General features: G+C 33.5%; 1 protein-coding gene across 4 annotated transcripts in view; it reads left to right on the top strand.

Annotated features, from left to right (window-relative positions):
- Positions 1 to 15,451, top strand: part of MGAT4C (MGAT4 family member C) — a 720,391-nt gene that overhangs the window by 401,720 nt on the left and 303,220 nt on the right. For all 4 annotated transcript variants that reach the window (XM_053226554.1, XM_053226552.1, XM_053226553.1 and 1 more), the window contains one exon: positions 395 to 455. In XM_053226554.1, the coding sequence (XP_053082529.1) occupies positions 395 to 455 (61 nt within the window). The remainder of the gene's footprint in view (positions 1 to 394; positions 456 to 15,451) is intronic.

Below are 15,451 nucleotides of genomic sequence, written 5' to 3'. Positions count from 1 at the left end.
ACTGTTCATTCTCTAAACTATGTTTTTTTGTTGTTGTTGTTGTTGCTTTTATTTTTCCTTTTCAGCATCGTTCTTATGTCTCTCAAATTCAGATGTCCAACTATTGTGCATGCTTATTGGAGGTTAATCCTAGGCCTGAAATTCATTCACTGACCATGGCCATAGTTGAGTTTCTACACTAATGAGTTCATTGGGCAGAAATTTTGCAAAGATATGGGGGGAGGTGGAGGGGTAAACATTATCTACATTTGAAAAGACCAAATTTACAAATCAGTACTCTCTAATGCAATTTTTTTCTCCTTGACTAACTGGGGGGTTATTTGTATGCATTCTAAGTGGCAGTGCCATGGGAAACTGAGATTTTTTTTTTTTTTGTCATTTTGGTTTAACACAGACTCATCCAGAAAACACAACCCTGATTTTGCCTGAGAAAGACTACCAACAGAACCTGAAACGTGAGTACTGTTTATTTGTGCTATTGAATTCTATGCTGTATAACTGATCCCATGATATGGCATGGCTTTCATTAAGATATGTAATGGAAGACGATTAAGTGTAATTGTAGGCTATAAGAAGTGCAGAAAGTGGAAACTGATATGTCTGTTTTATTATTCAGTTTAAAGGAATTTTAGTAGTAAATACTTTACTTTGAAGAAGAAGCTACATTTGTGCTATTCATTCATGTTCAGTTTAAAGCATATACTTTTATATAGTTTTGATATCCCAATTTATCTCTGGTTGATAAGAAATGTAAATATGATCTCTTACAAATACATATGTTCATGTTATTTTGAGCATAATTATTTTTTATCTTTTGTACGATCAACATCCCTAAGAAATTACAACATATATTTAGCATCTCAGTTTTTCTGTTTTTCTTTTTTTTTTCAATGGAATCCATAGTTAGCTAAAGGTAAAGGCTTTGTTGTGCCTTTCTTCCTGTTCTGTCACAGACCTGTCTTTCAGCTGCTTGCTAATTGTTGGCATCTCTTCTCCCTGTTTGGCCTCTGATAGGTTGTCTTTAATAACCTGTTGTTCCATTCTTGAACTTTGCCATGATTGCAACTCTGGGGTAACAGAACTGTCAAAAATAAAAGTGAAAGAGCAAGAGGCACTGAGCTTATGAAAGTTAGAGAAGACATAAGGCCCGGTATTGATTGATGAATTTCTCACTGCAGATAGTTTTCACTTTATCCCATTTGCTGTCATTGTACCCAGTACCTGAAATAATAAGGACATTTTTTCCCCCAATAATGGACGATGGGGGCTGTTTGCTTTGTGAGAATCTGCCAAGGCCACATGCCATGAGGCTTTTATCGTTGAAAGTGAGGGTGAAACAAGCTTGCCTGGCTGCAGATAAGCGACTTAGAGGGAATCCTATTCAGATGTAGCTGTCACTAATTTATCTGGAGGTTTTGTGATTCATACATACTGTTCAGTGTGCAATGGAGCATTAAATTGCTTTCCTCTGGGAGCAGGTCACATTCAGGGGTCATCAGACCTATGCTGTGGGATGGTGCATTCTTGATTCATATAGCTTCTTGCTACTGAATTTTTATCTATTAGAAAGCTGGTAATTTGAACATATGTTAGATGATCTCTCGGAACGTTTCAACAGCAAAGGGACTGACAAAAATTTAACTATCTATTAATATGCAAGTGTTTGTAACAAAAAATTAATCAACCCTTCTGCTGTTAGCATAGTCATTTATTCTGGTGATTAAGTAGTTCAAATATGTTTCCCGATAATGGCCTAGCTCTTGATGAATACATTTCCATGGCTTCTTTATTTATTTAAACAAAGGGATATGTACTTAACTGCATTAATTTTACTGGAAAAAAAAGTAGAGGTGATTCGAAACTGGTCTCACCAAAGACAAAGCTTTGGAAAATAAAGATTTTTCTCATTTACAATATAGTTCGGCTGTGAAAATTCCACTTTATTATCCTATATATTTTGAGAGAAAATGGCATACCTTGGAAAATGAGGCAGATACTAGTTCAAATCTGAAAAGGACATGAAAAAAGATGCTTATTTTTATGCATTAAAATTGTGCTGAGAGACTTTAGTACTGATCTATCTTTTTAGATGTGGGATATTTAGCAGATGAAAAAAACCTTTTTTTTTCATTTGTTATTTCCATTATGTGGTATGTAAAACTAAAGCCTAGTATTTTCCCTTGAGTTTTAAGAGTGCTCCATTTCGTTTAAAATTAAGCCGATAAATGGCAAAGAGGTAGTTAAATGAAAGCAATCACTGAAATCTTCTTAAAGTGTTTTTAGCATGCGTGACAGCAGTCTTAACAGTGGGTAAATTAACTATATAAACTGATGTGTTTTCTCTATTTTTTTAAATATAACATTGTTTCTTAAACTCCCTATTGCAATCCAAAATGGATGATTATTTCAAGAAGTAGCAAAAAGAAAACTCTTTCAACTGGATAAAAATGGTGACTTTATACTGCATTTATATGGTATAAGTCTTTTGATATTTGTCCTAGTTGTAAAAATGTGGAACATTTAACATAAACCAGAATTTTGTTATTAATGAATTAAAGCATAAGTAGGCCATTACTGTGGGAACCTATTTGATCATTTATGCATAATTTACAGTATTTAATAAGATATTCATCACATTTCCCAGTCTAAATTACAGTGACCTTAAACCCTTATAAGGCCTCCTAATAAATAGGAGTATGAAATAAATATATTTAATAACGTTATTTTAGGATTTTGACATGTTCTGTTAATTCTGGGGGGGGGGAAAGAAGAAAGAAAAACAGTTCACAAAACTAGAAAAAAATACCAGTATACTGTATGCAAAGTACATATAATTAAGCATATTTCTGCTCTCTTCTTTCTATTAATTTTTTTTGTATTGAGAATGAAAAAAAATGTCTAAATTTTGAATTTTCAATATCTACATCTTACTAGGAGGTATTTTCTTTCTTTTTTAAGGAAAACTATTTAAAAACACAGTCTAAATTCGTATTATTTTTAGAGTAATTCAAAGAAAGAACTGTTTTGTTAGAGGCATTCATTGGATTTAACAAGTATTTTGTTACTCAGATTATAATGGTATTTTTAAATAGTTCTCTGTATCACAGTTTCCTCTGTTCTTTCCATGAATACCTCCCCACCTTTCAGACTCTGCTTAACTAGCTTAAGTGTCATTTTTTGACAAGTTATTTTTTAAGTATCCAATCTAGCTTCTTACTGACTGTTTTGACTTCATAGCATTTACCATAATTTTAAGCATTTTATTTATATTTTATAAAAAAATAAAAATGAATATAGAGTGAGGAGAAAGAATTATTTACTTGTGCCGCTTACAAAACTTAAGCACAATATTTAGTGCCCAGCATAGTGCCTGGAATATAATAGTCTGTAAAATTTGTGAGTGAGTGACAGTAGATAATGAAAACCAAATAATTCCATAAATAGGAATATAAGAAACGTAATGTATATATTAAATACATAGTACCAGCCATCATATACTCACCAGTTTATTTAACAAAATAATTATAAATACACATTGTACACAAATAGAGAAGTCCACAAGTTTCACGCTTCAGTAGTTTTGCTATGCAAATAAAGCCTACCAAATTTTATTAAGTCCTAACTCCCATGGCATATGTAACTAGTCTTGTCTAAGACAAGATGTGAAATATTCTGTGGATGTCTCTTTAAATAGTTTAAAGAAAAACAAAAAAAATCTATGATTATTAAAAACATCTATTTGGGGCACCTGGGTGGCTCAGTCAGTTAAGCGTCAGACTGTTGATTTCAGTTCAGGCCCTGATTTCTCAGTTTGTGGGCTCCCCTGCGTGAGGTTCTGCACTGACAGCAGGGAGCCTGCTTGGGATTCTCTCTGTCCCTCTCTCTCTGCCACTCCCCTGCTCACGCATGCTTTCTCTCTCTCTCTTAAAATGAATAAACATTTGAAATAAATAAATAAAAACATCAGTTTATTTTACAAGCATTTATTGAGAGATGAGAGTACGTATGTGTGTGTGTGTGTGTGTGTGTGTGTGTGTGTGTGTGTGTGTGTGTATGAAACTGTGAAAAGACTATAGGAAATTTACTACTATAAACTGTTAATTCTCATTTTATGAATTCAATAGATAGTAAGAAAATTCAATATATACTTTTAAAACTATAATAGAGCTTTAACTATAAAGCAGAAGTCGAAATGTTAATAGTATCTAGCCGAACTAGAGTTTGTTTTCAGCTGAGACAAAGCAACAGCACATTGCTGAGCTGACACAAGCTGTAAAGAAAGCTGAGGAATTCTTTGCACAGGGAATGGCATAAGGAAAAGTATGAAGAAGACATTAGTAAGAATTACTTGCTTATCGCTTATCATCCTAAATACAGGTGGATGGGTTATGTTTGGTAGCTCCTATGAATGGAAGTGTTATTTGAAAGTAGATTAGAACAAGATTATGGAAGATTTGGCACTAATTTAAAGAATTTAGGATCTGTTGACATGTAGCTATGGCCTCTGAGTATGTCCAACCTCTTGTTCTTTAGAAGCATAGAAAATAAGAATGTGGTTATTTTGAAAGACAGTCCATACCGAAAAATCTGGTACTAGGTACTACAGAATTTTCCTTTTGAATGTGCTATACACATACATACACATGCACTTCCACATATGTGTGTATGGTATGCATATATGTAGGTGTATGTACTCCACTTAATATGGCTTCACTTTACAAAATAAATTAGAGGATGGGGTGCCTGGGTAGCTCAGTTGGTTAGGTGTCTGACTTCGGGTCAGGTCATGATCTCATGGTTCATGAGTTCAAGCCCCATGTCACGCTTTGTATTGACAACTCAGAGCCTGGAGCCTGCTTTAGATTCTGGGTTTCCCTCTATCTCTGCCCCTCCCCCACTCACGCTCTGTCTCCCTCTTTCAAAAAATGAATAAACATTTAAAAAATTAAAAACAAACAAATAAATGAATAAATACATAAATAAATCAGAGGAGGAATCATTATCAAAATATATAGAAACTGCCAATGACTTTGACAAATGCTCAATAAACTAATAAAGCAGGAAGCCTGAAATAAAATATCAGTAACAGAGGGCTTATCTCTGAGAGACACTTAAGGAAAAACTCATAAGGATAATGACTTGTAAAATGCAAAAAAGTAGAGGTCGCATATTTAATTAGACTTTGATGAACAAAAAATCCAAGATACCTGTAACTATTAACTTCCTGAAACAAATTCTTGATACTATAGACAATGAAGCATGTAAACAGAAATTTTGTGATTATTTTCTTTTGGACAACAGGTAATAATTTCTTTGAAATTATACCGAATGCCAATATTATACCAAAATTATACCAAATGCCTTTTTTTTAGAGAATGGAAAAGCACATTAGTGTATTAAAAGTACAAAGAATCCTTACACCAACTGTTCAGTTGTTGTTTAACGTAGTCTTTACCAAACTAATGTAACCAGGTTACCCCTATTTCTACAGTCATGCTCTTTCTGTGACTCCACATTGCCTACAACTACATATCGACTATCATTGTCTGAAAGCCTTTACTGGAAAAGTAAATGCACACTGTTGTTGTTTTGTATTTTATGTACTGTTTAAGAATCGTGGCATATTACAAGATTTCAAAGTCATTTTCCTATATTTACATCTAGAATCTTTTTGCTTCTAGCCTTACATTTAATTCTATGAGCCAGCTAAATTAATTTTTGTGATTGAAGAAATCAGGGATCAAGAATCATTTTTAGCTCAGACCTTGCTCAAAATTAATTGAAAGTGTTTGTGTGAGATTTTTACCCTTCTATTCATCTGTTTGTGTATTATTAAATTATTAAAGTATGCTATTGATATATTTGTCTATTATTTGTCTATTATTATTGAAGATTAAGAGCAAGTTTTTAAATATGTTAGTGTAACTCTACCAAATGTATTCAAGATGATTTTGACTATTCTAGATCCTTTTCCATTTCATCTTAGAATCAGCTAATATTCTTATGATATTTTGATTGAATTTGTATTAAAGCTAACCAATCAGGAAGAATTAACATCCTAAAAATATTGAGTCTTCTCATGCACGAAGATAGCATAGCTCTTTTTATTTAGGACTTCTCTCTGAGGCAATTTGTAGTTTTCATAATAGAGATCCCACACATATTTTGTTGGATTTATTCCTATTAAATATTTATCGATGCTACTATTAATGTTAACATTTAAAATTTTTCATTTTCCATTTTAATGTATAGAAATACAATCAATTTTTATACCAACCTTTTATCTGGTGGGCTGGCTAAGTGCACTTTTTACTTCCATGTATTTTTGTATTTATTCCGTAGGCTTTCATACTGTCTGATATACATATGGCCTGATATATATACATATATACGTGTGTGTGTGTATACATATTGTCTGACATTAAAATTTTCATGCCAACGTTTACATTTTCATTCCTCTTGTCCAATTTCATTAGCTGGAACTTCCATTGCAATGTTGAATAGAGAAGGTAAGAACTGATTCTGCCATTGTCAATGTTAGGAGATACACATTCAGTGTTTCTCTCCTAAGTATTTTAGTTTTCATGTATTCTCTTAATGGGATTAAGCAAACTCTACTCTATTCCTAGGCTTTTAAGAGTTTTTATCATAAATGAGTGCTAGATTTCAAATATTTTTCTGCATCTTTTGAGATGACCTTATTATTTCTCTTCTCTACACTTTATATATGTCAAATTGCATTGGTTAATTTCTGAATTCCAAAGTAAACTTGCATTGCTGGAGTATATTCTAATTGGTCATCATGCAGCATCTTCCATATACATAACTTGACTTGCTTTGCTAATATTATGTTAAAGGTTTTTGTGTTTATGGTTATGAGAAATATTATGCTGTATTTTTCTTTCCATTTAGGTCTTTATATTATTTGGTAATAAAGACATAAAATGAGTTTGGAAGTGCTTTTTCCTCTGTTTTCTAAGTTCATATATTATTTCTTCTTCAAATAATTGATAGGATTCACTGGAATAGCTACTTAAAGAGCTGTTTTATTAGCTCTTTATATAGCCTGGAATTTTCTTTGTGGGAAAGTTTTGAACTAGAAATATAATAATTTTCTAAATGGATAAAGGGATGTTCAGATTTTCTTTTTTTTTAATGTTTTTAACATTTATTTATTTTTGAGAGAGAGAGAGAGCAGGGAAGGGACAGAGAGAGAGGGAGACACAGAATCCAAAGCAGGCTTCAGGCTCTGAGCTGTCAGCACAGAGCCTGATGCAGGGCTTGAACTCAGGAACTGTGAGATCATGACCTGAGGCTAAGTCAGTTGCTCAACCTACTTACCCACCCAGGCATCCCGTTCAGATTTTCTTTATTGCCCTACTTCAGTTATGGCCATTTCTGTCTTTTAGAAAATTAGTCTAGGGACGCCTGGGTGGCTCAGTTGGTTGACTGACTGACTTCGGCTCAGGTCATGATCTCACAATTTGTGAGTTTGAGCCCCGCGTTGGGCTCTGTGCTGACAGCTCAGAGCCTGGAGCCTGCTTCAGATTCTGTGTCTCCCTCTCTCTCTGCCCCAACCCCACTCATGCGCTGTCTCTCTCTGTCTCAAAAATAAATAAAACATTAAAAAAGAAAAGAAAAGAAAATTAGTCTACTGTTTCTAAATTACTGTATCTATTTACATAAAACTATTCATAAAGTACTATCATGAAATTTTGCTGAGGGATTGATCTGTAGTATTATAGTTCATTTCTAGTAATGGTATTTTGAATTTGTCTTCTTTGACCTAAAGCTGGCTATGTATATCAGTTTTATTAATCTTGTCAAAGAAAACAGTTTTGATTTTGTTGATCTACAAAATATTTTTCTTCATTTTCAAATTTATTGATAGCTGTTCCCAGTAATAATTTTCCTTTCTTCTACTCTTTTTGAATTTTAAATTGATTTTTGTTTTCCAACTTCTACCATAGAAAATTAGGTCATTATTTTTATACCTCACTTCTTTAATAATAGAGTAATTTTAAATTACCAGCTTTCTTCTATGCACCATTCAAACTGTGTTTCTTAAGTTTTGGCATTCACATTACCATACATTCTGAAATGGTATCTAAATTATTTTGTGGTTTCTTCTTTGAAACATGGATTATTTACAAATGTAATGTGTAGTTTCTCATTATTTGGATATTTTCTATCTTTTTAAAATCAATTTTTAATAAATAGCCTTGAGGCAAAATGGTATACTGTACATTATTTCATTGTTTGAAATTTCCTGAGAGTTATCCTGTAGCCTACAGTATAATGAATGTTCTATGTACATCTAAAAGCAATATATCTTAAAACTTGGAGAGTAGTGCTTTATAGATTTCAGATAGTTTGATAATTTTGTTCATTGATTTTTTTTGTCTGTTTTTGCTCTCAATTACCACAGCAGTACTAAAATCCCCATACGAACTGTGGATTTGAAATTTATTTCTTCAAGTCTGTCAATTTTTGTCTCATGTACTTCTAAATTCTTCTCCTAAGTGCATATATAATTAGGTTTGTTATGTCTTCTTGATGGATTGATCCCTTTAATTATTGTGAAATAATATTCTTGATGTTTGGTAATACTCTTGGTCTTAATATATACTTTGTTTGCCTATAATTTTTTTAACCTAGTAAAATAGTAAATATTACATATCATGGCATTAACTGACAAATTTTTATAATAAATATTAAATATAAATTAATATCTTTATTAAAATGTTCCCCAATGTGTAAATCAATAATTTTTTTTGAAAATTTCTTTTTAATGTTTATTTATTTTTGAGACAGAGAGAGACAGAGCATGAGCATGGGAGGGGCAGAGAGAGAGGGAGACACAGAATCTGAAGCAGGCTCCAGGCTCTGAGCTGTCAGCACAGAGCCCGATGCGGGGCTTGAACTCATGAACTGTGAGATCATGACCTGAGCTGAAGTCGGACGCTTAACCGACTGAGCCACCCAGGCGCCCCTATCTATAATTTTTAATACTCACCCATACTAATTGAATATAGAATACTGTTCACACATTTATTTTATGTGAAAAGGCATTTGAAAACTTACAAGATGAAAATTAAATCATTATATGCACATATTTTTAAATGAGAGACTTTAAGATCTGGGTAGATAATTAAAACCTCAGTATAGTAATTTGAAGTTAATAAAGACGTTAGTGGTCTATGTTCCACTTTACACATGGAGAGATTAATACTGTGAGAAGCTAAAAACTGGTCCCAAGTCACAAATATTTGTGATCTGTGATTTGTGGCCTATAGGGCGCCTGGATGGCTCAGTAGATTGAGGTCCGACTTTGGCTCAAGTCATGTCTCACGGCTGGTGAGTTCAAGTCCCACGTGAGGCTCTGTGCTACAGCTCTGAGCCTGGAGCCTGCTTCAGATTGTGTCTCCCTCTCTCTCTATGCCCATTCCCCCTTTGTTCTCCCCCCTCAAAATAAATAAACATTTAAAAAAAGCACTAAAAAAATCAAAATATTCTAGACTGCTAAGGTCTAGTATATTCATGTTCTTTGTTCTACAAATTACTGATACTCTGGAATAAGGTCCTTGTGGAGATATCCAAAACTTTAAGCAAAAAATAAAGTTATCAAGGGGCACCTGGGTGTCTCAGTCAGTTAAACCTCTGACTTCATCTCAGGTCATGATCCCGCAGTTACTGAGTTTGAGCCCTGCATCTGGCTTTCTGCTGTCAGCATGTGGAGCCTGCTTTCGAACTTCTGTCCCCCTTTTTCTCTGTCCCTGCACCACTTGCGCTCTCTCTCTCTCTTTCTTAAAAATAAATAAACATTAAAAAAATTTTTAAAAAGTCATCAAAAATTTAATGATGATAGGAACATGAAAAAATCAATGTCATAATATTCTTAACCAAGTTCCTTTATCCATCATCAATCTTTATCCATCATTTTTCTCAGCTATAAAAATGATTATAATTTATAATGGTAAAAATATATCTTTGTGTTTCCTTATAGCTTGGGGAAAAAAGACTGTGGTTTCAATTTGAGTGTCAATGCCCTATGAATAAAATATTCTCAAGAGTAAATGAGTGTGTTTACCTGTATAATGGAAAGGTGAGAAGAGAATTATCTGAGTAAATACCATCCATGCTAAAATAAATGCCAAAATATTCTTTGGAGAGAATAATCTTATTTCTATCATTATATACATGGAAAGAAAAATAACTGTTTAGTCCACGTTTCTCTTCTGGCATATGTACTCCCAATGGGATTATACTTATCTTGAGTACCTTAAAGTATGACTCCGATGCCCTTTAATTATTTTTAAAGTAAATATTTTTAAATGTCTATTATATTACTATATTACTTGTTTTAATGATCCAGTGAAGGGTTAATCAATCATGAATGCAGAGACAAAGACATGCCATGGACAGTTTCTTGGCAGAAAATAATTAGGTTGAAATGCCCTTTTTAGCAGTGTATTAGGAATGTGGCAATTAAGGTATAGTTAAGCTCTTTAGAAACATGTGCTTTTAGTCATTTTTTTCTCTAACAATAAGTAGCAGACATAAAATACTTAGTACCTGAGTGTGAATATGATTTTCAACTTCACGAACACCAAGATATTTTTAAAAATTCTATTTGCTGCTAATTTCTTCTGTTGACTGTATTTTTCATGATGATGGGAGATGCTCACTGGAATAAAGGTCATAATCAATCTGTTAAAGAAACTTTGCCAAGACTCTATCCTTAGTACCTTAATGGAATGTCAAGAATCAACTCATGCTCTCAGGGTTTTTTTTTCTAACTTTGTAATGTATCTTAGGATCACTTCCATAGAAAGTAAAATAGACTTTCCTTTGTCATTTGTCACGTTTGCTTCATGAGTTGTATTCATGAACTTCTTTCATTTACAGTGTATATATTATAAATATTGTTCGCTCCCAAATAAAACTGAAAATCAAACAGGGCTTAGCAGGTCAAGTAGTAAATTTATCCACTTAAATTTTGTTTATACTTCTGTATATCAGTATGTCAGTGTTCTAATTCCATAAATACACTGCTAACTCAATAATGTTAAGCGTAAGTGGCTTAACATTTTGAGGAAGTATCTTGACAATTCTCTTTCCTTCTTGTCTTCATGTATTCTGTAAATGTGCTGAATGAATTATTTGAGGCTTCCCCTATGGCTGTGTTCTCTTACCCTAGAATTTTACATGCATTACTGTTACATTTAGCTAGTTCCTCTCCATTTTCTGTCATTCTTTACTAATTAGTCTTAATGACTGAGCTTAGAAGTTATCTTTTCTGGTAGACTTCCCTGAACAAACTTCCTCCTGTTTGTACCTAAATATACTTGAGATTTTTTCCAATATAACACATTTTAGATTATAGACAGTGCCCATTGTTATGTTATTTTCCCTGAAAGATTGTATGCTCAATAAAGCATATAACACCTGGTATATAAAAGATACTTAAAGCCCTCTGCTAAAAAAATTAACATATTTTGCACATTTTTATTCTTATTGCAGAAATTTGGACTCATTCTATTTTTGTGTTAATAAAAGTTATAGTACCCAATAAACACAATGACCATTTAAGAAATCAAATTTCAGACAAAGGTGGGAGACTGACCACTTTTCTGCTTTCTCTCCATGCTTGAACTCTACTAAAATGACACTAAAGTCTATTTTGTTTTCCTTTCATGACACAAACTTTCAAGTTAGGGGAGATTGGGGGTTGAGAACAATGCGACAACATTTTGCAAGCTAAGTCTCTGGACTAGCAGTAAACAACAAACACATGAGAAAAATAAACCTAAGTTGTCAGTGGGAAAAGACAAGAAATGATATAATTGACATCGCACTGCACAATTCCCCAAAGTCTTAGTTATTTGCAGTACAAGATAACTCTGGCTTGGAGGATAAATGATGGGCTAAGGTGGAGGCAAAAAAAAAAAATAGAGATTGGTTGAAAACAAAGAACTGTTAGTTCTCTGGATTATTTCATGTTTTAAAAATAGCATCCAAGTCTTGGTGGCAATCAATATCTTCATATATCTCTAAGCATGTTAAATCAGAAGTTTTATTCATTTATTTTGATATTTTATTTTGTTTATTATCTTCATTTCCTCCAATTTTTGTTTCCATGTTTTCAAAAGTTTGATTTCTGTAATTCCAATTCTACTATACTAGTCATAGTGTTCTTGGCTTCGATTAAAAACCAAACATCTGAAACACACAAAGATTCAACGAGCACCAGGTTAATTTAGCTTTGAGAAAGGCTACACATCAGGGCACACAAACCAAGGCTGAGACAAAGACAAATCAGATGAGGCACTCTCTTCGAGTACAAAATTTAAGGGTACACCAATAACCTCAGTAATTCCAAAATTATTTTAATACAATATTTTTAAAAATAAAAATTACTGCATAATCCTAAAATGAGCAAAATAATCTTTTTTTAAAAGAAAGACAAGACCAGTATTACTGATTTTTCCCTTTGCCTCACGCTGATATTGCTTGGCATGGGGGATTGCAACCTAGGTTGTAACGTAAACAAGAATTCCCGGGAAGTAAACAAAAAGACAAAGAGATGAAAAATAGGAAAGAAAAATAAGCAAATCAGTGTATTCATCTAGGGGTCCCAACATCTGAAGTATAGAATTTCAAAAGAGAGACACAGAGAGAGAGAGAGACAGAGATAGAGGGAGAAATAAAATAGATGGGAAATCATCAATAAAATAATTTAATACAAATTTCAAAAACTGAAAAACTTTCCAGATTGCAAGTGCCACTAAGTACCTCACACAGTGGATGAAAATAAGAGTAAGGGACTCTTGTTGTATTAAAATTTCAGGAATATGGAAGTTTCTTCAGACTTTCAGAGCTGGGTCAGGACAATAAACAGATTAGATGCAAAACACCAGAAAATCAGAATGGATTCAGATTTTTGAGTGGCACTTGTTTTCTCCCAAATTCAGATGCTTTCATGAACTACAGTCTTTAAAGGAAAAGATATCTATAGAAGTTTAGTTGGTAAATGTTTCTTGAAGGAAAGAATAGAACAAGTTGATGAATAAGATCAAGGAGACTCAGATGTACAAATATGAAGATCCTGCATGACACCAAAGATTAATTTGTTCTGTGTTAAAAATTTTAACTAGGGGCACCTGGGTGGCTCAGTCGGTTGAACGTCTGACTTCGGCCAGATCATGATCTCGTGGTTTGTGAGTTTGAGCCCCACATCAGGCTCTGTGCTGACAGCTCAGAGCCTGGAACCTGTTTCAGATTCTGTGTCTCCCTCTCTCTATGCTCCTCCCCTGCCTACACCCTCTCTCTCTCTCAAGAATAAATAAAGAAAAAAAAACATTTAAATGTAACTAAATGTGATTGGTGAAAATTCTCTGGAAAGAAATAATTTCCAGTCCAGAATTCTGTGTCCAAAGTATCTATGAAATGTGGAGATAGATTAAATACCTCATTAGTCATTCAAAGTGTCAAAGCATTAGTTTTCACGCGTGATTTCTCAGGAGTCTACTAAAGGCTGTCCTCCACAAAAACAAGGGAACATACCAAGAATAATGTATATATATACAGACATACACACATATGTGTAGTCATAGTGATAAACATGGAGAATGCCATACAGATAAATACAATATGGCCAGTATTAAAAGCAACAAAACATTTAACATTTTATTATTTTAAAAAATTTTTAATGTTTTTATTTTTGAGAGAAAGAGAGAGAGAGAGAGAGAGAGAGAGAGAGAGAGAGAGTGGGGGGGAGAGCAGAGAGAGAGGGAGACACAGAATCTGAAGCAGGTTCCAGGCTCAGAGCTTTTGGCACAGAGACCGACTCAGGGCTTGAACCCACAAACCATGAGACCATGACCTGAGCCGAAGTTCGATACTCAACCAACTGAGCCACCCAGGAGCCCCTAAAACATTTTATTTTTAAATATCAGCATGTTTTAGGTACCATTGGATGAAATTAATAATGATAAATCAGGCTAGTTTTTATTGAGCATTTTCATATGCCAGTTATTCTTCCTATGTACAATACCTCATTTAATCCTCAAAGTAATTCTGAGTATGAATGATTATTTTTCCTTATTTGAAGGTAAACTTAAATACGTTCATATGTGGTATTCCGTCTGCGCAAATATAAGCATTTTTTATAAATACTATCTGCTTATTTCCTATTTCATCCTACACAGTTTCTAATAACAGCATGGAAGATGTGAAATCTGTCTTAGAAAAAATACAACAGCTAAGCAAATGGCTTACATGACCATATTTCACAGTGTGGTTAAATAGAAACTGACTTAAAAGGCTTTCAAATAAATAGATCTTTCTAAATGTATAATTCACTGTGTGCAATAGGTTATTACATAACTGTTTTTAGGCTTTCTTACGGCTTGTGTAGCTTTTTTTTTTTTATCTGCTGATGTATTTAAAGGTGCATCATTTAGAGTATTGTAATATTCAGGTGTGACTGTTCATTTAAAATAAATGTAAATTGCGGCGCCTGTTGGCTCAGTCTGTTAAGTGTCCAACTCTTGATTTTGGCTCAGGTCATGATCTCACCAATGTAAGATTGAGCCCCTATGTCAGTCTCCACACCGAGCATAGAGCTTGCTTAAGTTTCTCTGTCTCCCTCTCTCTCTGCCACTCCCCCGCTCATGCTTTCTCTCACTCTCTCTCAAAACGAATGAAACAAAATAAAAAATAAAATAAAATAGTAAATGTGCAACAAACTCATATAAACATTTTCTACTAAGTTCCACAGAAATAACAGCAAAACTGTTATACCATTAAATTGTACCTAGAATTTTCTCAGTAAAAATTTCCAAAAATATCTCCAGAGAAAGCCAAGACCTTTCATGACTTCTCTGATGATGAAGGCTCCAAATTCAACATCACTTTTCTGAATCTTGGCATTTACTGTTCATGCCAAATTCATTACTTGAAGTGATGAACATGAGTGTCTTATGGAATTTCAGCAGATGTTGTTGGTCTTTAAATTTCAAAAGAGCTACATGAGTTACCAAGATGATCAAGAATTCAAAAGAAAGTTGAGGAACCTACTAGAATAGTCTGTAGCACAAATATAAACAGCCTTCCAGAAAGGCCTTCCTATTTTGGGCAGCCCCTATTAAATGGATCGTGATGTAGGAAGTAATAGAAATTAAGGAAAAGTTTCAAACATTAGCCACAATTCCCACCTGCAGGACCTTTCCAAAGACATTATTGTCTTGTGGTAATTTTCCTTAGTCCTTCATACTTCTCCCTACCATAACACTGAGCCCTAAATTAAGAGATGACAAAATCAAAAGTATCTTTAATTTTAACAAGCTAGTTGAAGCAGGTAACAAATGGAGAACTTGCTGAAAAAGAACCTTTCCTTCACCTGATACACTTCTTCCAATCCTTGAACATCTGTAGAGATAACATTTTG

Source organism: Acinonyx jubatus, chromosome B4 (genome assembly GCF_027475565.1).
Source record: "Acinonyx jubatus isolate Ajub_Pintada_27869175 chromosome B4, VMU_Ajub_asm_v1.0, whole genome shotgun sequence".
NCBI classification, from domain to species: Eukaryota; Metazoa; Chordata; class Mammalia; order Carnivora; family Felidae; genus Acinonyx; species Acinonyx jubatus.
Note: the sequence above shows the minus strand (reverse complement) of the source record. Positions and strands in the feature narration are given on the sequence as shown.